Raw genomic sequence first — 24,594 nt, 5'->3', positions numbered from 1 at the left:
CTATCGCATTGAAGGCTAATGTTTCCCCTCGCATGCTCCAAAAGCAATGCTCGGAGGAGGGCTCTCATGTGGAAGAGGCATTGAAGAGACATAAACACACACACAGAGCAGGACAATCTATCTTTTTTTATTTTTTTATTTATTAGCTCCCAATTTAGAATAGCCAATTATTTTTTTTTTGGCTCAGCTCACCGCTACCACCCCCGCACTGACTCAGGAGCGCCGAAGATGCACACACACTGTCCTCCGAAGTGTGTGCAGTCAGCCGACCGCTTCTTTTCACACTGCAGACCGACTATGCAGCCACCTCAGAGCTACAACGCTGGAGGACAACACAGATCTGGGCAGCTTACAGGCGCCCAGACAGACTACAGGGGTCGCTGGTGCGTGGTGAGCCGAGGGCATCAAGCTTCAGATCGCTTCAACAGCTTGCAGATGAAAGAGCTCATGAAGTCTGGGAATGATGTTAGCAGCAGAATACCCGTGTCCAAAAGCGGCCTTTTAAAAAGAGGAACACTTAAAAGGCGCTCCCCTGCTGGGTTTTAAAATTCAAGAGCTTGTGCTCCAGTTTTACTCCTCCCCTGATCGTTATAATGGACTAAGCTTTTTATACAAACAGTAAATAGCTTCAAATTACATATTTTAATGCTCTATAAAATGTCTCCTTACCATCTGAAAGCTTTGCTGGTCCTGTGACCCACAGCAATTACATACCTCGACTTTGAGCAACAAGCAACTTTACAGAAAACAACAGATTGTATAGAATAAGTAAACCATTAAAAACGGTCTTCATGTTAGCATATTAGATCAGTTTACTGGTCTGCAGTTTTGAGTGGAGTTTCTTAGACGTGAACACTGGTGTGTTTGAAAAGTCGATGGATTGAGATAGAATGCTGGTGCCAGGCCAGTAAAGCCTGGGGTTTGCTGTGCTAGCTGCGTCCGGCTCACCAGTACTCCTCAGCAGTGACTCCACACTCGTACACTGGGCCCTCCAGCTCCCTGGGCCCAGGGAAGATGGTCTCATGGTGGATGATGATGGTTTTGATCAGCTCGTTTACGTGTGCCTGGGAGGTGACCTGGTCATGGCACTCGGGGACCGACATCAGCGTGGGGCCGAAGCAAATAGCTAGGTTGTAGGGGTCCATCATGTTGTCATCGCTGTATTGAGAAAGGCTGGAGACAGAGAGCGAGAGCGAGAGATCGATCATTAAGGGACAGTCAATGAGTTTTGTAATTGAGATTCAAAAACAACAAACTTTGTAAAGTAACTTCACATTGGCTACAATACAGACTAATGCGGCTTTGGGCCGTGACCCCTGATCCACCCCACTCTATGATCCGAGCTTCGGAGAGGAAACTTGAGATTTGAGAGGGGGAGGTGAGGAATCCTTCTCAGTGTCTTGTCTGGAACAGGGGAGCCAATGGGCAGCCAACCATTGTGAAATCACTCAAGCTCTTAATCTGCTCCCCGTACACTGACTGAATTCCCCCAAACCCCAGACACCAGACATGGAAGCACTTTATAACAAAATCAGAATTACTGAAGTATTAGTTACCAAGCCATGGCAACTATTAAACAGCAGGCTATTCATAAATGCTTGGCAAATAGGAGTGGTGATATTACTGTGTAACACTTTCCCATCTCTCCTGTGTCCTTGAACACTGAAATCAGATGCTGTACTACTTCCCTGCAGCTTTTAGTGGTCGGTATTTCTGACTCTCACTATGCAATACAAAACAAGGCATAGGACATCTGCATTAACAGGATACTGAACGTACTGGCTGAGGAACGCAAACAGGTATCTCATGATGACCAGGGTGTGTTTGGGTAGCAGCAGCAGGACCTTCCGGATGTGCAGAGCTCTCTCCTGGAGGTTCTCCATCGCTGTGAACCCCCAAAAAAAAAAAAACGAGCAAGGTAGGTCAGCCACAAGGAATATAACGCCCAGCTTTGTGTGGGGGATGCGCACAGGAACGCACTGCGGGCATTCCACAGTGAAAGGGATACTCACACACTGCGGCAATGAGGTCCTGAAAGACTTCCTTGGGGAAGAGAGTGTTCTCCAGGCCTCTGAAGTAGAGCTTGAGCACTCCCGCGATGGAGTCCATGTCGTGGTCATTCTGGTCCCCTGCAAGCGGATCCTCGCCTGGGACAGGCAGAGAGGAGTGTGACAACGTTTGTAAACAGCGAGGCCTACCTACAGTACCCACACCTATCTGTCAGTCCATCCATCCAGGTGCCAGCCCTTATAAAGGTTTACCATGGTATTTCTATACAGTGCTTTTGTAGTTTTACCCTGCTTTCCCCTATGGTTATACTATGCATTTCCCACAGCTTACCACGTTCATTAATATACTTCACCATACCTCGCTATGCTGTGCTTATCTATGCCATCACTGTGCTATCCTTTTACTATGGACATTTTTATAAGGGGAGTAGCAGTGAGACAGCAATACGAGGTAATTAGCTGTGCGTGTCTATCTAGCTATCTTTTAATTCTTGTCCTTCATTTATACCAACAGCAGGGAAAGGGATAGGTACCGCGTTAAACTGATTAAGCAAAAAAAGAGATAATAACCCTCACCTCTCTCAAACGAGTTCTTAATGTCATTGACCTCCACTTGTGATCCAGACACTCTGAAAATGCCTTCATGCTGCAGGCCTTGAGCAAAAGAAAAGTTTGTTATTCTCAGTTTGCACATTATTACTCCCCGCAAACATAAAGAACACGTTTAAAAAAGCAAGTAATGCTGACACAGAGCCTATACAGCAGGGGAGAGAGAGAGAGAGAGCGAAGGAAAATAGAGGCATGAATTTATAAAAATAAACACCATGAAAATGAACCTACCATGCCGGCTGATGAATCTTATACAGCTTTCAACCATCAGGGGAATAACTTGGCTTGCATCCTACATGAAAAGAAAAATAAGTCAAGAACTGGAATTCTCCTGGTACTGGTCTCTCGTTCTACTGTATCAACAGCTATTCAGCGCTTTATAACACACAAGCGCCAGGGGTTATTCACACACACACATATACATGTACACATACACACATTCGTCTGTCACTGCACTTCAAAATCCCTTCACGCTTACTGTACCATGGTAATGTGCACTGGGATATAAGCCAACAGAAACCTACGGTCGCTAGGATACCGTTTCGTTATGTTGTTTCTTGACTAGGCACAGCGGTGGAACTGAAGCCTGGGGTCAGATTTTAAAAGGCAGCCAGAGTCCTTCAAATCTCAATGATTTTGTACATTTTGTTTTGTTATTAAACCCTCAAAACACATTTGGTGGATGACATTAATATTTTGTATTAATATTTTGTACGCTTCAGTGTTTAAAAGAATGACAGCAAATACTAAGGACATTTACACAGAATCAAAGCACACTAACCCTTTGCTGCCCACTGTCCCATATATTTGACAATGAGAAAATGAAATAGGTGTGAGTACACACCCAGGGCAGAAAAGGGTTAAGGCTTTTAAAACTGTAAGGGCGTCTAGAATAGTGTGACCACAGGGCAGTGGCATTGCATGCATTCAGTTGCCTTTAGATTGCACTGCAATATCATTCAATGCATTCAGGTACCTACTGTCTCTTTTCTTTACACTGGACTACAAGTACCAGAATGCACTGGAGTGTGGTTTTTCAAGCCTGAAGGGCTCCACAATGTCCCGGTGAACATGGAGCCCAGCACTAAATCATTACTTTTTTTTTTTTTTTACTAAAGCAAATGAACAAGCTTTCCTTCTCTAAGTGATGCATCACAAATTAGAGTTCTGTCCTGGTCAGATATCTTAGAAGATGAACATGCATACAGACACTGGGTAACAAAGAAAGGCTAACAATTGAGAAATGGCTGGACATTTTCAATTTTCACTGTGCCAACTCTGCAGGGCATTGCTGACTTTCCAAGTTTGTGACACGAAGCACAGCTTGAACAGCATCCTGTCCACTGAGCAAAAAGACTGCTACTGAGCAGATGGGCTCAATCCGCTGCCTTCCAGCACCCTATAGCTGTGGCCAAATTATTAGGGCTGACGCAATAAACTGTCCATTAGAGACTGGACAAAGAGTGGCATCTTTAACTTATTTAATATTATTATACAAATAAAAAACACTCATTTAACTAATGAAATAACAGCATGTTCTATTGAAATCTGTCATACAAAAAATCAACCTAGACCATGAGACCTTGTTGACTGAGTTAAGGTTCCAAAGGGAAAATTATAACTACAGCCAGCTGACTTGTACCTAGAGTGCGTGCAGTTATATTAAAAACTATGCTCTCAGGACAGTACACAGAATGTTTTTTTGTTTCTCTCCTCGCAAAGGAATTCACGAGATGAAGCCACGCAACGACAACTTTGTGGGGCAGCGGTCACGGCTTGGAATAGTGCAAGTGGCTCGGAACACTGCAGAAAATGACTGACAGCACGCTGAACGGGTGACGAGGGGAACAGGAAACAAAGGCTATCATTGTAATAGCCAAGGTATAGTGGAGATCTTTATGTTTTCCCACCTTGGGGAAATGGGACCCCCTGTTAGGAATGGAAGCATAAATGGGAGTTAACTTCTGGCTTGTGGATGGAGGGGGAGTATTCCCTTTAAAACAGCATCCCAACCTAACTATGAGCCAGGCATGCTGCCCTTAAACTTCTAGCTACAACTGTAGACGTGAACTGGCATTTCAGGACACCAGGGGGCAGCACTGGAACTGCTGCCACTTGTGTTTGCAGGCAGGGTGCATGCTGGAGTAAAATGGATTACTGGACAACATTTAACCACAGTCATGTTCTTTTTTTCAGTAAAGGGTAGGCACTCTAAAAATACATTTATAACAGATGATAATTACAGGGCATCAAAGCCAAGACAAGGCACAATCCCTTTGGGATCAGAATGACTGTACAATAACGTTTCTTAAAATAAATATATAAATAAAATGACACTTTAACGTAAGTCTATTTCAGAGGTTTGTTTGTTTTTCTACTGTGTGTGCATCTGTTTTGTTTAACTGCTAAGCAATTATAGAGTCTGTGCCTTACATGAGCCCCTATATATATATATATATATAAGTTTTCCATGCTAAAATATGTTGCAGTCTGACAGTTCAATATTAGTTATAGATTCAAAATGGATTATTTCTTAAAAAGCATTTATTTACCATAACAAGTTTTGAAGGTATTGTGTTTTTCTATTTGTGTTATATAACATTTCTGAATGTCAAAACAATCCTTTTGGCATCTGTTTCCAATCCAGTTTTCAGTAGGAATGAATGAATACTTTTTGAATCCAAATGATTTGGACTTGGGGAATATTCTCATGCATCACACCTGGCTAAAAAGCATGGTCAATTCCCTTACAGGCTTTTGATCTACCAAGAACTGTTTGAATCGGCATTGTACTCCGATGTACACAGGCTGATAACCAGTGTCTATTTCTGTGCTGTGAAGCTTTTTCTTGCTGTTGCACCCCTGCCCCCTCTTAATAAAGTGCAAATTACCTGCTTCCGCACCGATGAGTTCCTCCTTCCACTGATAAAAGAGAAAAAAGAAATAGATTCGGATTACACAAGGTCAAACGAACGAGGGCACAGTATTTATACAAAGTGTTAGACCCCCTCCCCCAACGACAGAACTAGGAAGATCACACTGAACAACTTCAGCTACACAACGATCACGCAAATGAGCGAAAGACAACACAAATTGCATCTATGAGTGAAAACCCCTTCCTAATCCCCATCCACTGGTAAACAATCCGTCTCACACTGAACGTTCTACCTGAGCACTTCAACAGGTTCCACAAGAGTCACAGGCATTCGCCAAAGAAAAAAAAATTACAATGGAAAACGAACCTGATGAGGGTTAGAATGGACCTCATTGCTATTTAAGGAGCACTGGGAGGTAAAAGACTCATTTACAAACAAAACAGACGATTAACCAAGGGCTTCCCCTTTGAAAGTGTGTGTAAGCTTCCTTCCTCAGCCACACCTACCTGGCAAGGGAGCAATCAGTCCTTTGGCCTACAGGGAGAGAGAGAAAGATAACGCTTAGTCCATCTGATTGGCTCGGAGTGGAGGAAATGCCTGTTTCTAACCGAGTGTCCCATCCCCTGATACCCTTCCTGCCGGCCTGACGGCCACCCGACCGAACGTCCAGAGATCCCTCCGCCCACGAGCAGCTGCATCCCGACGAGGAACTCACATTCTCATCTGAACAACAGATTGATATATGCTTTGATTTATATCGCACAATATGCTAAAGAGACCCTGTAAGACACAGGGGTCAGGCCGATGGATGCAGACCGCTATGGACCTTAAACGTAATCATTTATCATTAAAATAGGAACTTTGAATGAATAAAAAATATTTTTACATGTATTTTTACCAACTCAAATAATTTAAGAGACTAAGATGCACGGTAGGATGTTCGATTTTCATAACCTTGGGTCAGTTATGAAATATTTAAACAGCGGCATTATTTAGATTTGCCTGTGTTTTGAACGTTACATTCATAAAGTCCCAGTCTCTCCAAACAGGGCACTGAACTAGAGCCTCACCCAGTCTACCAAGACTCAACATTCCTGGTTTCCTGGTTTCCAGGCAATGCTTGTAGTGTGTGTGGCTAAATGAGATTTTTGCTTAATACTGTAATTATGCAATTTAAAAAGAAAAATAAAAGGCTGGAGGGGTGGTGGTGGTGGTGGTGGTGGGGGGTAATGCAAGATGTTCCAATTACTGAGGTGTAAATTATGAATTGGAGAAGCAGAAGGCACAACGGTTTAAGTGGGCAGAATATTCCACGCATGACGCGACGCCATGTGATTTCAATCACTGGCATCCTGTCAATGCTGCAGAACAGCCTTCTCCAGCACGCGCTGGATCTAACAGAAAGTCTGAAAACAAATTGCTAGGCACTGGCTTCCCACATTGCTTAAGTTTTAATCTTCAATCTGAACATGGATATGGAGGAGATGCCTCGGATATCCCTCGGGAGAGAATTCCAGATTATAGGGGCTATGTGACTAAACGCCCCAGCGCCAAATGTAACAGTACGACTAGGAGGAAACGCAAGCAGATCAACCTCAGCAGAACGCAGGCTTCAGCCGGGCGTGTGTTTTTGAATCAACTGCAAGACAGGGAGGAGCAAGACCATGCAGAGATTTCATAGTTAGAAGTAGTATTCTGAATCCTTTTCACTGAGCTGCTGGCAGCCAATAGAGCACAGACAACGCAGGAGTAATGTAGTGATGAGCCTTGATCGGAGTTGAGACACGTGTAGCTGAAGTTTGTACGAATTGCAGATGATTTAGAGTCTCATACAGAAGATCGGCCAGTAATGCATCGCAAGTGGTCCAGTCTTGAAGTCACAAAAGCATGAAAAATAAAAACCTCAGCGGACGTTGTGTTTAAAAAAGGGCGGATTCGTGCAATGTTCCTCAGATCACAAAAAAACGACGCCTTTGTAATATCCTGAACATGTGCTACAAAGTTTAATGAGGGATCAAAAGAGGACCCCAGGATCTCTCACCGCCGAGGTCAAAAGGGCCGTGCAGTTTCCAACAGTGACGGATGTTAAAGTCAAGGTCAGGGGGAGTCATCTGGGTCCCAAGAGCATTGGCTCAGCCTTCTTTACATTTAAAACCAAGGAAACTTTTACTCATCCATAGCTGAATTTCAGACACACCTTTTCAAGGACTCCAGGGAGTCAGGCGTAGAAGGTTTTACAGAGAAGCCGTGTGTGACCAGCATACACATGAAAACATGGTATGCAGTTGAATAATAGCACCCAGAGGTAACAGAGCAGGGCCAAGAATAGAACGCTGTGGTTCTGCAGAGATCAGGTTGCACCTTTCCCAAGTGGAGTCTCCAAACGAACCAACCGCCCATGATGTGTCAAACCAATTGTGCTGTTTAGAAGCATTTACTTTACTTAATACAAAAATTTCGTGTCATAAGTTCAGTGTTTTACATGGCCTAGTTCTTACTGAAATGAAGCGTTGAGACAGTTGTTCATAAACAGCACATAGATTTCCTAAGTGGTAACATTATCAGTGTGAACTTGGAGTGGTTTGCATCGTAGTAGGGTCTCATTAATACAATCTGATCTCCTAACGAAGACTATGACTCTTGTTTTGGAATGCTTTTATTTAATTCATTTAAATGGATGCTGCTGGGTGTGGAACGGATAGCAAAACGTGGTTCTTCAAAACGATCAAAGGAACGAGGTTCAGAATCGCATATCCAGTATGAGGCTGGGGACTCGAACCAATCCCTGCCACTCAGTTCTTCAAATCAGACCTGGTTATAAACAAGTCCAGTGCAGTTTAATAAGACACCTGCCTCCCTGCTAAAAGAGTACCACTGTATGATTAATCAATTACTTCCATTCAGCGCCAGTGTGAAACCCCATTACTGCACTAATTCATTTTTATTGAATGCCTTCATTACACACGGTAGAGTGCAGGAATCACCATACGGTCTGACCCAGCCACGAGCCAATTAAAATGACTTGTATAGACTAACGGGATCCCAAAAGCACAGCCCCACGCCCAGCCTCCCCTGAAAGCACTCACTCTCCCCCAGCGTCTTCTCAATCAGGTCGTGCTTGGCCTGGAGTTTGGTGATCAGGTTCCTGCCTTCTAGGTACTCCTTCAGTTTCTGAAATAAAAACGAATAAATCAGTCAATAAAACAGGAGGTAGCAGCGAGCCTAAAGAAGTTGTTCATAACTCCTGGCAGGTCGTTATATTTAAGGTTGCAGAGCGTCTGTTTTTGTTCTTTACCCCTGTTTTACTGCATGTGTACTAAAATGTGTACTTGAAATTGGCTAAAAAGCAGACCCTCCTCTAAACTGATTCATCATGGACAACTTTATTATTATTATTATTATTATTATTATTATTATTATTATTATTATTAAAAGGAAAGGTGACCAATCTAGTTTTCCCTTTTTTTCTTGTGTTTTTTCACAGATGATTCAGGCAGCTGACATGGATATTAATAATATTATATAGTTAAGATTAATTTTTCAGATTCCAGAAAGAAGAATCTTCAGTTACAGAGCTCTCTGTGCTGAGGAATTTCCAACTGTAGTTGTTCTCTTGTGAAAGACATGTCCGTGCTTTCTCTCCTGTGTTTATGCGTCTCTGCGTGTGTCTGTGCGTCTCTGTGGCCCTGCGGCCCAAGTCTGTTCTCTTTCTGACAGTTCAGCTGAAACGGAACCTCCCCCAGCCCCTCCCCCTGTGCCCCCTGTTACCATTTCAGTGGAGCACACTCCCAGCTGTCATATTTTCCCACAATTAGAATAAATTACAGTCTGATAACAGGACGTGATGAATTGCTCTTTTTCGCACAGTGCTCGCACCTTAATTTAACCCTTATAGTCAGCAGGCAAAACACTAGCACACTTGAAACCAAAACCACCCTGCCAAATACCAATGAAGAAATGAGATACAAATGGCATTGCCGCTGCCTTTCCACATCCCCTTTACTGTTCTATGAGGTTTCTAATCATTCCCAGAGTTCCTGGGTTCTTCTGCCCCAACAGTTATGTTACAAGGATTTCAGCTTTCTTTAAGAGCTGGGGAGTGAACAGCCTCATTCCATTCCAATCATGACACAGCCAGGTAAAGGCAGATTCAGAGAAACAAAATACCTGAGCAGAAAGAGCCCAGAACCACGCCGAACAACAGCAAACATCATTAAACAGTACTGGAAATACAAAAAGCAATTCAAATGCCATTTGCAGCTATTTACAGTACTCTAATGGTTTCCCCATTGCCAGTCTGTCAACCCTGTTGTACAGCACTGCCGCCTAGGCAATGAAACGCTTGCTACAGGCAGATTCGTAAGGTCTGGGCCTCCCTGCATCAGGAACCTAACACTAAACCACTGAAGCGCACCATCAATCCGGAAGACCGGCTTTGTTCTGAACAGACAACTGTGTCACAATTCACTGACGGCTAGAGGTCAGGGGGGCTTCATTCAAAGGGCTTGGTTCTTTTGGCAGTGCAGTGTGTGTGTGTGTGTGTGCGCACGCCCTTGCTCGCTCACTGTGAAGTAGAACTGCTCAGTCTCCTGCTGGTTCGCTCTCCTCTTGGCGATGCTGGGTTTGCTCATGAAGGTCTCCGACACGGTGGATTTGACCGACTCCATGGAGTTGCTGTACTGGAAGCAGTCAGAAACGTCGAAGTCCTCGACCGTCACAATGTCCTGGATGGTCTGCAGGGTCGCCTCCATGGTTTTCTTCACCTTTGAGGATCAGAGAGAAAAAAATGAAAAAACCTTCTACCACCCCCCTCCACTCCCTCCTCAAAAAGGTTGCTGAAGCTAGTGATTCACAATGATCCTATTGAAGTTAACAATTGCAGTCTACTACTGTTGGTTTGAATTCTAAAATATCATTTGAAAAGTGGTACATTTGCACAAGAACCCTGCAGATTACTCTGCTTTTCCAGCATTGTATTTGTTACCAAGGGTTATGCAATGCTTCACCACACCTACTTGTAACTTGGCTGACTGAGCTTTAGCATGGTTAAATGTGGCTTACTCTTTTAATGATATACCACACTACGCATTTATAAGGGTATTGTTGGTAGCGTTGATTGACTCCAGCATGATGCAACCATTCATTTATTTACTGGAAAGGTATTTATATCTTTCATTGTGCAACGTATCAAAACCAGATGCCACTAGTGATGAAGCTCAACAAAGAGGAGAGGTTGCATTGCTTAGTATGCAGCATGTATTTTAAGTTAGAAATTAAAAAGACTTTGCTTAGTAAAATAAATAAAAGGGCGTGTCTTGTGATGAACAGACCTCCTCGTTTTCAATGTTGAGCGTGGAGAGCCGGGACTGCAGCTGTTGACACCTCTGGAGCAGCTCGCCCTGCAAGGGCTGCTGAGCACACATGTGCCCCTCCTGTGAAAACAGACCGACTTGCAGTGAACCAGCGAACAACCTTCTACCCACACAGGACTTCTTGTGAGTTACAACCAAATCCGCGGTTCACCAGGTCCACATTCTTATCGTAGTCCTGAGCTTTGAAAGCACTTGCATTTTAACTCACTGCAGTGACTACCGTAGTACCATTCTGATTCAGGCTTGATCACAAAAGTGTACAGTCGTCAGAATACGTGCATCCCAAAGATTCTAACTAATTTGCAGCAGTACGTGTTCAGTAAGTAAGTGGGCGCAACTATCATTTACGGATTTTTCTGAGCGCACAAAACCAATGGCATTCTTGAAAAGCACATCTGGATTCCTTTGTCTGGAGGCAGAATAGCCGAGCAGGGGGAAGACTGTAATATTAACAACACCCCGCGCATTTTGGATCATTTGATTTGTTGTTCCATTCAGAGAATGCTCCGGGGAAGTCAACCTTTGTGTTCTTTGCTGCATATTCTCTAAAGAAACCTTCAACCCGTATTGTGTGAAACCTGCCCTGGAGATAAAGTGGGACGATTCTGATATGCTGCTATTATTCCTGCTTGTAAAGAAGCATTACATTTGAAATTCCTCGACTGCAGTGCGCCTGGAACCAGTATGATTAGTCCCTGCTAATTATTTGCTTGTTAAATGATGTGACAGTCTTGATACACTTTACTGCTAAAAGAAAACTGTAAAGAATAACGTCAATTCAGGCAGGTTATCATTATCCAACGTTCAAGTGTCTTTTAAAGTGGTTAGCATTTAGCAACCTCACTGTTCGAGCAATTACCATGTCTGAACTTGTGAAACGAGACACAGTAAACATTCCTGTAATTATTACGCACCTTTAGAAGGCAGAAGTGGTTATGATTTGAAGCTATCAAAATACTTAAGCCAGTTCAAAAGCCAAAACCAATATAAAAAAACAAATGCATAAAAAAAAAAAAAAAAAAAAAAAATAAATAGAATTGCCATAGTTGTTATTGTGCATCCTGTGATGTTCTGTTGTATAGAGTTGCACTTCCCTTTTTATTGGCCAGCCAAGTATCAGTAAGGGTTGGTTTCATTAAGACAAAATATAGCAGATTATAAATCAATTCAAGTTTGCATGTGGTGTGTGAATGAGTGAGTGTATGTATGTATGTCTGTGTGTGCACGCATGTACAGTTATGGCCAGAAGTTTTGCATCACCCTATAGAATTAAAGAATTAAGTCGAATGAAACCTGCTGAATAATGTTACGTCCACATATTTAATTAAATACAGCTTGTTGTTTTCCGTATACTTGGAGAAAAACTGAGAAAACTGAGCAGTAAAGCCCACTGACCGTGTCGCCCATGTGGGACTGGAAGTCGAACCTCATCGGGGGGCAGAAGACGGTGTTGTACATCTCCATGAGCCGCTGCTTGTCGCTGTTGGCCTCCAGGTTCTCAGCAGCGTTGTCGATGGTCTCCAGGCCCTCGTGCTTCGACTGCGCCAGGTTGAACTCCGCAGAGAGGTAGGTCCGCAGAGCGCGGTTCAGACTGGCGTGGTATCCCAGGTCACAGCACTGCAACGAGCGCAAAGCGGCGCGTCAGGATCACGCGCACACACAAACAGCTTAGAACAGAGTTCCACAAACACAGCCATTGTGTGCAACCACTGCACCCTAAAACAACATTCCAACAGCTTATCTAATGTAATGTAATGCTGCCTTCATTCAGCCCATTTCACTACCATTTCATTCTTAATCCTACAGCTGATAACCTTTCTATAGGCCAGCAGAGTATCTGGAAGCATTGGTTTCAATTTAATTCGACAAGAGATTCCCAAAATAAAGCAGGGTATAAATGTTATGTACAGCATGGACGGATGGACGGACGGATGGACGGATGGATGGAAGGATGGACAGATGGACGGATGTTTGGTAATACTTTTCTTTAGGGTATTGCTAAATAGAAGTTGAAAGGCTGCATTTTCTTTAATCAAGCTGCTCTTTGCGCTTTGATCTTTCTCAGTGTGACTGATTTGCTTGGAACGTCTTATTTGTAAGCGTGTGCATTTCCAGCCCGTGAAAGGAATCATTCATATTTCATAGAAACGCACTGCTGGATAATTCCCGATAAGATTTTAATAATGTATTTGCCCAATTTCTCTCCAGAGACTGACACTGAGGTGATTAAAAAATAACAAACTTAAATGAAGAGATGACACGACTTGTTAAACAAAACCATTCTATTATTGAGACTGCAGTGGGAGTGTAGAGAGCGGTACTGAAGCAGCTGCAGAACACGTTAGCGATAGTGGCTTTGCATTTTATTTTAAGAAGCCCACATTGCTATCTTTATTTTTGCATCACATTTTCTCTCATTAGCTTATTTTGTATCTCCTTATACCAAAAATATAGCATCCTCTTGTGTGCTTTACTTGCATGACTGCTTCTGCTTAATAAATAATTGTAATATTGAGTACTAGTGCTGATTCCCAAGAAATAAGTTGTGAAAATTCCACACCACATTTCATTTTGAAAGTGGGTTAAGCAATTGTCTAGTCGTGCATTGTCTCAAGCTGCGTCAACATATCCTCTCCCCTTATGGATATTAACAACCGAGTCTCTTCATCGCTCCAAAGGACATAAGTGGAGGATGGACACGGGTTTTGCTCAGACATAAAGTGGAGAAACTGCACTGGAGTGTAGTTATACACATTTAAACATAGCACTTAGTAGTACTTTATAATGGAGTCCTTTTGACAGTTGTTTGGAAAGCTATTTGCAAGTGTATTCAGAAGTACTGCAGAGTAGCTGTAACCACCAGAATTCACAAGCCCATGATGCAGTTTATCAAACATTTTTAGTTAGAGTTTTAAACAGTAACTTGGTAAATTACAATCTGTATGATACTTTACAAACACATTCAGATCCATGGCCTGATTAGCATTATGAAAACCTTTAAAGGACGCCGGAGAAAAAAGCGGGGTTATCTGCAACATTAATCTGATAAGGAAAATACTGCAAACAAAACCAACTAACCGTCCTTCTGCCATCTTTGGACCATGGTAACGTACGTATTGCCATGTGGCTTTAGGTAAGGCACTTTAGTGAGCCAATTAAGATTCTTATGAGACGCTTGTGTTTCCATGTGTAAGTGGGCGTTGATTTCACAAGCATTTCCTTGATTCTTAAGGGTAAATGAGACTTTTCTGTTAAAATAGCGCGTCCGCTTTTTTTGGGCATTTTCAAGGACTTTTCCTTGCCAACACTCACGCGCATTGCCAATTCACGGGAGACAAATCACACATGTAAAACAGGCCCATTGTGATTCACTAAGCCAGAACTTGCCGCGCAATTGTGGGGAACTGCGGTCCATGTTTTTTTGTGCAACACTGAGAATACTGGCCGTTTCTAAAAAAAATAAAAATAAGAAGTGAAACTACTTTTCTAACCAATTCCTTTCAGAAGATGTTTTTTGGTTCGTTTTTAGCTGATTCAATGGAGTCGGATGTGGTGATCAGAGAGCATTTTCACTGACATGTAGCTGGGGTGGGGTGGGGGGAGTGTGTATGTGTGTTTGAATATTTGAATCTCTCTTTGGTCACAACACAACACACAATAAAAAGATCATCTCAAGCTCTGGCAACTGGGCTGTAACTGGTTAAAAACACAAGACAAAAAAAGTGGTTTGTGCACTCACATCGATGAGATCAGAGATATCGTGGATGTAGTATTTGAAGACACAGCAGTTTGTTGCCTCCAGAGCTAGCAGGTACTCATTCCTGGCTTTGATTGCCTTCAGCTTGTTTTCAGTGTATTTGGCTTGGCGCTGAAGAGAGGGGAGAAAAAAGTGGCAATTACTGTGAGACTAGAGGCAGGACCCACCCATAAACCCAGCTCATGGCAACTGTTGAAGCAGTTGGCGGTGCCACTGCAAGACCCCCCCTCCCAGGCCCTCACCTTCTCCTTCATCTTCTCGATCTTCTTGACGGAGCTGCGGCGCACGTGCTTCTCATCGATCTTGACGTTGGCAAGGGCGTCGGGGGAGCGCGGGGTCTGCTTGTCCTCCTGGCGCACCGAGCGGCTGATCTGCTTCTCCTCCTGCTTCTCTGCCTCCTTCAGCTTGCTCTCCGCGTTCACGCTGTCCGTGTTGTACATGTGGTACGTCTTCATCACCTAAGAACACAACGAGACGCAGCTCCAATTGCATTGCGCTTTTCATGTAGACTGCCTCGTCTTAAACTTACAAATACATAATATAGCACAATATCGAAACTTCAATGGCTGGTCTTTTTTAATGAGGAAGAGTTTTTAAATCATGTACTAATATCAGCGAAGTGCATGTGCTCAGTTTGCATGTATTGGACACTGACCTTGCAGTGCATGGTATTATTTACAGCAGGTCACTTTGCAACGTGGCTCAGAGTGACCCGCTCAATGTCTGGCTTCACTGCTCTGCTCTTTCCAGGTAAAGCAGATGGAACAGGAGCCCAGGTGTGCAAAAGCACAAGCACAACACTGACTGTATAAAGACCTCAAGCCAATAAACCCAAAAGAATTACAATTCTGACAACTGCACAGCAAATTTAAAACACATTTTTAAAAACATTGAACACATGTTTTCTAGATCAGAATAAGCACATGTAATAAGATAATCTTATTAGACCGACACAGTAGCATCCCTTGCTTTTGTCCAAACTCCAAGAGGAAAAATCAAAATCGAAATCAAGTGAAACGTGAGATGTGTGGCTTATTCCAACCCACTCATTTTGACGAACATGGTGTCATATCCATGAATCTTTGAACCTTCTGTTGGTATATTCACAGAATAAAAAAAAAAAATCTAAGTTTAAAAAAATTGCACATGGCAAAAGAATTATGTTTCCTAACCATTTAATTGGGACATTATTTTTTAAAATGAGCCTGGAAATGGGATACAGTCCTTTACAGAGACACACAAAACCAATCCTGAAATTATGAGGCAGTTACTGCGCAACAGCCTTGACTCCCTCTATCCAAAAGGGCTTTCCTGCAAGTACTTATTATATAAAAAAAAAAACACGACATGAAGAAAAACACAGCTCTGTAATTGTTCTTTAAGAATAAACTTGAAGACGCTGATTAAAAAGTCTGTTTTGCAGACGTCCTCTTAATTAGGTACACGGTGCAGATTTCGGTGCTGTTCGACTTTTGGCTTTGCAGAGAGCCCTGATAAGACAAGGTAATGACACGGTTGGGCTCACTTTTGAAACTGCTGAATAAAGCGAACCGATCAAATCTGCCACGTGTGTGTGTGCAGCATGCAGGACACAGCCCTGTAGAGAAGCAGGCAATCCCTTCACAAAGTGTTTATCAGTGCAGGACTAAAGTAATGAAATCTGAAGGGGAACAGCTTTGCCAGAACCAACCACAGCAGCAGAAGCTCAGGTTTTTAAAACACATTTCTCTTCCCTTTCTAAGTTCCAGATCCTTCATTGTTTAATTCTACACATACACCACCAGTCGTTTACAGCGATGTGAAAAACAACCTGAATGACAAACATAGCTGCTTGGTTCCAGTTTTGTAAAATTAACAGGGGTTTCAAAAAAATCTTAATTTCATTAAACAGAGGAGTAAATCGCTTTGAAAATATGTCTTAGTGGGTGTTTAAAACTAGCCCTTTAAAACTAGCCCTTCTTAATATATATATATATATATATATATAAAAAAAAAAAATGATTTAGATTTTTTAAGATCTTTTAAAATGACTTTTTTCCCCCGTGCAGAAGGGCACATTACAGCTTTGCCAACTTAAATGCCACTTTGCCATCAGTCTTCAGGGCACGAAAATAACCCTGTGCCTGAGCCGACGCCCAGTCTGGAAGCAGTGGTTAAAGCAACCCTGATGACTACACATGGTGTTTCAACAGACAGGCCACAGTTTCAGAAACCAGCCTATGCCAGCCTGCTCTGTCACTGCAGAACACTCCGACACCCCCTCCAGCACCCCCCATTATTCAGAGGCATTCCTCTACACAGCTGAAAAAACTGAACTACCACAACACGAAAACAAGCCCCACGCACACCAGAAACCAGGTTCTTCCAGTCAAGGCAGTCCACACAAGCCAGACCTTCGTTTCATGCTGCTGATTCTTATAAAAACCAATACGCACAGTGCAGCAAACAAAAACTTGAGGTCTGATGATCTTTAAGCTCCATCCCTGACAGTCACAAATCTGAAAATTTCCCCCGGATGCACAGACGATTCACTGGGTTAGACAGCCGATCGCTTGAATACTCTATAAAACAGATTAACTGAAAATAGGATCATTATGGAAAAGTACAAGTGCCCTTTAGAAGCTCTTTACTGTGATTTTCATTCTTTGAAATCAATCTGAATTACCGTGTAAAGCTCGTTGAGAACCTTCATCAAGTCCTCTTGCAGCTGCAGGCCCACCTCTTTGCTCTGGGGGGGGGGGGGGGGGGGCAAAAAAGAAAAAAGCAGGTTAAATGGGGCTGAAACTGCCTTTTAATCTCCCGATTTAATTACCCCCCCATTATTATTTAGCTGACAAATTGAATGGACCCACCACTGCGGATCAATTAGGGTCACATTACAAGGATGACGAGACGGGCCGTCTTGCTTTGTAGTGGGGTTGATAGGGTTGGCTGCTGATCATTTGAGTTTAGGTACAGTAATAATTCAGGATTAGATTATATAAGAACGAATATTTTGTCAAACAGCCAAGGGAAGTTTGCAGGTAATCTGCTTTGTATAAATATTGTTCTGGCTTTCATTTTTTTTTAAATTAGTGCTTAACGCCAAGCATAATATAAGCTCCATCCGTCCACCGCTCCATACAAAAATGATAATGAAATACAAAAAGCATATGCTTTATTGCACTAAAGAGGAAAGCAGTTAGCAGTTTGGACCCAGGTCTGCTTCCCAGCATGATCCGTTTTTTTTTTTTTTTTTGGTTTGCAATCTAATAAAAACCGGTCATTGCACATCCAACATGCCTTATAAAAATATAATAATGTCAGACAGCAATAACAGCACCACCGGCTTCAATGCCTCGTGCTCAGCGGTGCAAGAAATCACTGGAGAATGCATGAGCGTTCCTGGCTGCTAGAAGAGCAGGACTCGCATACAGAAACGCAATGCTGGCACTGCCTCGGACATTATAAAAGAACATTCCCTTGCAGGGACAGCGCATCGTATATCCACATGGAATCGTTTGCTAAATGACTGATTCCACTCATCAGATGGCATCTAGTGGAGCTTGTGCTTTAGTGCAGTGATGGCTTTAACCAATCCAGCGTTGCGGTTCTGGCGGCTGACCTCCAGGGGTCACGTAGCGATGCATGATAGATGCTTTAATGATAAATCGAATGCATTTGAACAGAGCCAGAGAACAATATACTGGGCCTGTCGTGGTATAACAAATGAGATCCCGAAGGAGAGGATGGGGGGGGTGGGGGGTTGTGAAGAGGATCCAGTGTCATCCAAGTGGAGGGCGCGTTAGCTCCGACGAACGCTTCATGGCTTAGGAATTCCTGTGAATCTGATCTCCTGCTTGAAGAAGTGAGCTTTCAGGGAGTCTTTACCTTTTAACGAATCTCAGTTTCTGACAGAACCCCCTTCCGTCATAGCATGTACACTTTTCAATTTCTGATGCATTTATGTTTTTTTTAACCTTGGCAGGGCTAATTCCTGTACCCCACAGAGTTCATGCAAACAGCTTCTGATAACTGAAGCTAAGTGGCAACCTTTTGGCCACATATGTAAACCAAACTTTTTACTCTTGGACTTTGGGGATTTTCTTCCCTATGTGTGACCGACGGGAGTTTATTATTATTGTTTTTTTGTTTTTTTTTATTACAGAAGGATATCAGATCAGGGAAGTAGGGTGGCTATTACTATGCATCATGTATGACGGGTTCAACATTAAGCAGGGCTTTACCCGATGCATTTAGAGCAATGCTGGAGCATGGTGATTTATCACCAGCAGCTCACACAACCCAACACCACTGGACAGGCCTGATGACCATCATGTGATGAATCCCCTCTCTCCTGAACGTTTATTTGACAAATGGAATCAAAACCGAGCAAAACCTAAAAAAGTCTAGTGGTTTCATTTAATCTCCGGGGAGATGACAAGAGTGCTGTCAATTCCAATGAGAAAAAACTCTCGGTCCAGCGAGTCACAAGACAAGGTTTAGGAACCCTACACTGAAAACATGCTCTACACTTCTTTAAGGATCTATAACACAGTTTGTAGTATCTGGTAATGAATTACAAGTAACAACGCGACCGATTGTGTTGATTTCGCAACTGTATCCATCGCCCTGAAGCCAAGCCCAGCAAAACAAAACAATGTGTGGAGAAATATTTCAACTATTTGACAACAGTTTGCATCCAGTTAGATGCTAGCACGGAAATATGTTTCACTTTAATTAAAAGGCGCACTTCAGTAACAGTGTAAATGATATGAGACTCACCTAGGGGTGCAGCTGCTAAGCTAGCTATGAGAAAACATTAACCTTCCAAATTCCAGTCTGGCAAATTCTGTTCGGTCACAGTATTAATTCTCTCTCACATACCCTAGTCTGAAAAAAAGAAATTCAGCACAAACACTGGTGTGTGTTTACTAAGTGTTTACTCCAGTCTACGGTTTACGTATAAGAAGAAGTTATTAAATGTATTACTTTGTTTTTATATTCCTGTTTTTCTCCATTTCTCTCACTGTTGGTTCAAGAGCCAGCTTGGTGTTCGGTGGGAGGGGGCACAGCCCCATGGAGGGTCCTGCTTAGTGTGACTGTAGACCCTGTCCAGCACTCCCAGGACAGACACATTAGGAGGTGCTTCTCTGTCCATAGGCTTTACCTCTCTAAAGACCTCCCAGGCATGATTTTAGACAAAGGCAGCGGTGGTGCCATTGCTGAAGCCAACACATCTGCCCTGGCTACACTGACCTTGTCCAAGCCTTTACTTCCCCTGCCTAATAAACATGCACAGGACATCCTTGAGAAGCGGACGGGTCACAGGAATGAATGCATCCTGTGCACATCTGTTGATTAATCTCCACCTGGTTGGACCTGCATAACTGCAACCCTGCACTAGTTGTTGCTTGAGTTTATTCACTGACCTTTCACCGCAGAAAGCCTGAGTTCCAAGCGAAAGGTTACAGGTTAAGAGTAGGGTAATCCAGGCACAGTGGCTGAATTGCTACCTCTATGAAACGGTGGCTCCCTCAGTCCACTGAGGACTTCAAGACTGCTCACACATTGCCGCCGTTTGTGTTGTCCCTTTTGTCTCTGCAGCACCTATCATTCACGGGCAGCAAAATTCAACAATAAATAAACTAATAGATAAATAAGGCTCAATGATTGACGGATTAAGGCAAGTGTAAACTGAGCGTGGCTTACATCCTGCCGCGCTAGAAATTGAGAATGCGAGATCCTCAATTTGCATACGACAAAGTTCTAGGTTTTATTTATCCTTTTTATAATTGTTATGTGTCAGGGAAATGAGGGTTTGACTGCAGGAGTCTTTTTAGGATAAAAACTGGCAACTGAATCTTTACTCTGCGTTTGTTAGTTTTACTTATTTATTTATTTATTTATTTTTTACGTGACAATGCGGAAATAATAAAAACACATTTCCAAATTATAATTCAACACTCTGCTTTTTCCTGTGTAGAGATGATAAACACACAGCTGCTCAAGTTTCACTTCATCTGTCAAGAGATCAAAAAAAAAAAAAAATCTGTTTCTGGAAGCTTTTAAAAAAAGAGCAGCAACATATCTGCCCCCAAATGAAACGCTGTGTTTGTTGTTGGGAGGGTCTGTCCTGGGGCGAGGGTCTGTATGTGAACCAGTATAGTTAACAGTGGTAAAGCCTCTTTAGATATTGGACAGGAACGTCACCTTTCCAAATCGGTGTGTCCCCACCCTATTGCCCCCTCTTTCGCTCAGCGGACAGGGCTGGAGGTGGTGATGATGATGGTCAGAGATCTTTACAGCCCTGTGCTCCACATTCCTCGTCCGATTAAATTGTACCGTTTCAGCTTAGAGCCAAAATATTTAGGGAAGCAAGACAAAGGAAACTGAAAACAAAGAATCATCAGCGATTAAAATTTACAGGATGAGTACGGACACTTCACTGAATTTGGTTCTGATCTGCAGTTCTTGTCCTAAGCCTCTGTGTTTTACAGGGTTACTATTCACCTTGTTCTCCTATTGTCTTTCTTTTACGACCCTCATAGGAAACGGCCAAGAGACATACCTCAAGTCTTAAAGTAAATCTACTAACTCAGCCTATTTCCAGATGGTGAAATTTATGAGGAAGATAAAAGGACAGTGGGAATGACAGAGAAGGACTGAGAGAGGCATGGCCCAACAGTCTGCAACCAGCTGGACTGCAGAGAGAGAGAGAGAGAGAGAGAGAGAGAGAGAGAGAGAGAGAGAGAGAGAGAGAGAGCGCAAGAGACACACACACGAGACTCCTTGAGCTGTACACACCTGTGAGAACCAGGACCACTGCTCACCACTGGGAATGCTGGGAATGAACCAGCCTGTGTGACTTGGGTATTACCAGACTAAATTTTATGAGATCACTAAATATAAGGTATATAATCTAAAAATATATATATTTAGCCATGGCAAGTACTTAGGCCCAATAAACCCCAATACCAAAGGAAAGTTATAAGAAGTTAATCAGAAAGTGTTTCTCCCAGGAATACAGCATTAACACTTGAAATGGAGAAGTCTCACTCTTCTATAAACACAGGTCAATGATGTAATAAAACAGTGTAACCTTGTAAAAGCCCCACATCATTTGAGTCAGATTCAGCCACTGGGACCTATGCTGTATACTGCGTCCAGTAGCATTGGCTGATCTTTACAGAAGGCAAAACTTGACACGTGGGAGGAAGCAAGCATGACACTGCTCCGCTAACAGACTGGGAGCAGAACAGAAGGTTACTTATTTTATTGAACAGGATTATTCTACAGTAAGAGACTTGACCCGAGCATAACCTCTGATAACTGGCAATCAAATTCAATTCAATTACGTTAAACACTTTAAAAAATGAGATGAGGCCTTCGAGCTGTGGTTTTGTACAGAACGCCTTTCATCTGTAGATGCTCGGTTTCAGTTAAACTGGATTTTAAAAAAAGCTGCCTCTGCTTTTCTTGAGGGATGCATCGTGTTTCCTGATGGCAGATACTTAGATGAACGGGTAACCTTTCATTAAGGGTTTTAATAAAGTGGAGCCCATCCATCCAGAGTCCATCCACATGCTTTAGTGCACATTCCTGTTGCTGCTTTGTTACACACCAAACCCTTTTCTTGGCTGACTCAACTAACTACCATACTGCACAGCAGTTCATCTCAGAGCAATCACTCTTCAGACTGATCTGTTCAACTTCCTGAGAGCCGTGTGTCACACAACCTCCCATCAAGCTCTTGTTTCTTTTGATTGAGGACAGTGACCTCCTGCGAAGGGACGCAGCGGGAAAATAAAAACAGAGAAAAGATCCCGAAATAGTGACAAAGTTGCCCCAATAACACCACATTTGTCACAATACATTTTCAGTGAATGCTGCTTGAATTTGGAAAGGGGTTCTAACAGAAGCACAATGAGAAGACCTACAGGGAGTTCTCTGTGAAGGGCTGGCTGGGGGCTGCTTGTTACCTTCTTGAAGAGGCGTCCGGAGTCCTCGCTGACCTGGACGAAGCGGGGGATGATGTTGTTGAGGTAGAGGTCGCTCAGCGTGGCGTGGTCTCGGCTCTCTCTCTTCACCTGGCTCAGCAGCAGGTTCCAGCAGTTCAGCGGTGACAGCACGTTCTGGTCCTTCCTGCAAGCAACAACCAGGACACTGTGAACACCACTGAGGCCAAGAGACTGCAAAGCATTCTGTGGCATTCTCTTCCTAAGGGTGGGGCTGAGATTCAACAACACATGTCTAATTAAAGATGAGAGATGCTTTAGTGCTTGCCATGGCAATTCCACGCTGCTCAGAAAATAAACAGTACTGCTGCAATTCAGCGGTATAAATCATAGACCTGTAACCACCTCTGCAGCACTGAAGGAGATAAACAAGCTGCCACAAATATTTTGTTTGTTTGGTGACCCCTGATAAATTCAGGCCTCACAGTAACTTGATAAATAAAGGCAAGTTGATGAAATCATTTCAAGAACGGGAATAATCTCTTTGGTATAGGTCAGGTTGTGCAAAGGGCATTGGGAAGGCACACACACAATGACACATGTTTGTCTATAAAGATTTTGCACTGACTTTCACTTAGTGTTGATTTACTATTCTGAACTCCAAATGGGCACAGGGATCATACAATAATGAAAGTTACTGAGGCTAAACTCAATACACCAGCACTGACAGCTTTCTTTAAACTGATGTTTGAAATACATTTTTAAACAATACAGGGTCATGGTCCAAGTCCTCATAAAATAGATTTTGTCACGCTTTCATAACTATTGATTTTTTTTCCCCCTGTAAGCACTATAAAAAAATCGAGCACAAAACACACGCAGATGAGTGGTGCAAAACCAACAGGATCAAAACCTCCAGAAAGCAAAGGACACTCCTTCCTGAACACCTCTTTACAAAAACCATTTACAGGCCAATTCCAATTCCATTCCATTCCAAATATTTATTTATTTATTTTTTAATCTATGAAAAAAAGACATATCCAAAAGTTAAGTGTGATTCCCACAGACTGGAAAGGATTTCTGATTGCTGGAAATTGAACTCTGCTTGGGGTACGACTGGGATTGCTTCCGGTGATTGGAGTCCCATGATCACTTAGCACCAGCCAGCATGGGAGCTGGTGACAGAGTGCCCCGCCCCTGTGTGTATTTTGTGTTTTATGTCGTATGTGGGATGTTTATATGCATGCATGTAGTGCTGCACGAAGTGTGGGTTATGTAGCACAGGTGATTTAAAATGTGTATTTGTATTTAGACACTGGGATTGCACAATCGCTTCATGTGCAGATTAAAGTGTGTATTTGTATGGGTGCACGGGGAGCGCACAATTAGCTCACGTGCAGACTGAGATTCAATTTTATGCTTGATTAGCAATCGAGTCTTGGAACAGCTGCACAAAAAAGAGCAAGCGTTTCACGCACGCAGGGTGGTTGTTAGTGTGGCGAGAACGGCGAGAGTCGGGAGAAACAAAAACAAAAAGTAAAAACAATTGCTGATCGCGCTGGAAGCTCCAGCACGATACATGTTTTGGGGTTTGCGTTCACCGTTTTGTCTGTCTGTTTGTTTTGGCCAACGTGCAGTTTTGTTTTGAGTTCAGGGATTGTTTCAGTTTTGCTCAAACCTTTTATTTGTTTTACAACAAACCAGCGCACTCACTCGCCATTCTGAGTCCTGCATTTCTTGGCCTGACAGCCCCACACAAGCCAGTCTGTTCGCAGAGCCCCTATAGCACGCACATTGGATTGAGACAGTCTCAAACTGTGTGTGCCTCAGACACATGTACCGTGGCTCATTTATCAAGTCATGCAACTCCCCAAAACACCTCAAGCTCAATGTCAATATTGCTAGCTGGACAACTGGGTTCATTGCAAGTGCACAGAGTCGTGAGTGAAGTGGAGTCTCACAGCCGCTGGGAAAGCCGGGTGGGTGGTTTCTGCACAGATCATACTGGGTCTTTGTGTATTACAGCAGGATTGC

At 43.0% G+C, this 24,594-nt stretch overlaps 1 protein-coding gene across 5 annotated transcripts in view; it reads right to left on the bottom strand.

The window, feature by feature from the left end:
• The window catches only part of LOC121304647 (SLIT-ROBO Rho GTPase-activating protein 2-like), a 75,741-nt gene that overhangs the window by 9,572 nt on the left and 41,575 nt on the right, over positions 1-24,594 (bottom strand). For 4 of the 5 annotated variants that reach the window (XM_041235908.1, XM_041235910.1, XM_041235909.1 and 1 more), the window contains 15 exons: positions 22,585-22,747; positions 17,289-17,351; positions 14,866-15,081; positions 14,606-14,734; positions 12,262-12,483; positions 10,825-10,926; positions 10,060-10,257; positions 8,581-8,665; positions 6,001-6,028; positions 5,510-5,540; positions 2,850-2,910; positions 2,586-2,663; positions 2,013-2,147; positions 1,780-1,885; positions 949-1,173 (listed from right to left, as the gene is read on the bottom strand). In XM_041235908.1, coding sequence (XP_041091842.1) covers positions 949-1,173; positions 1,780-1,885; positions 2,013-2,147; positions 2,586-2,663; positions 2,850-2,910; positions 5,510-5,540; positions 6,001-6,028; positions 8,581-8,665; positions 10,060-10,257; positions 10,825-10,926; positions 12,262-12,483; positions 14,606-14,734; positions 14,866-15,081; positions 17,289-17,351; positions 22,585-22,747 — 1,842 coding nt within the window. The remainder of the gene's footprint in view (positions 1-948; positions 1,174-1,779; positions 1,886-2,012; positions 2,148-2,585; positions 2,664-2,849; positions 2,911-5,509; positions 5,541-6,000; positions 6,029-8,580; positions 8,666-10,059; positions 10,258-10,824; positions 10,927-12,261; positions 12,484-14,605; positions 14,735-14,865; positions 15,082-17,288; positions 17,352-22,584; positions 22,748-24,594) is intronic. The other variant, XM_041235912.1, reaches the window with a different exon arrangement.

Source organism: Polyodon spathula, chromosome 39 (assembly GCF_017654505.1).
Source record: "Polyodon spathula isolate WHYD16114869_AA chromosome 39, ASM1765450v1, whole genome shotgun sequence".
Classification (NCBI taxonomy): Eukaryota; Metazoa; Chordata; class Actinopteri; order Acipenseriformes; family Polyodontidae; genus Polyodon; species Polyodon spathula.
This window is presented reverse-complemented; position numbering and strand designations above follow the sequence as displayed.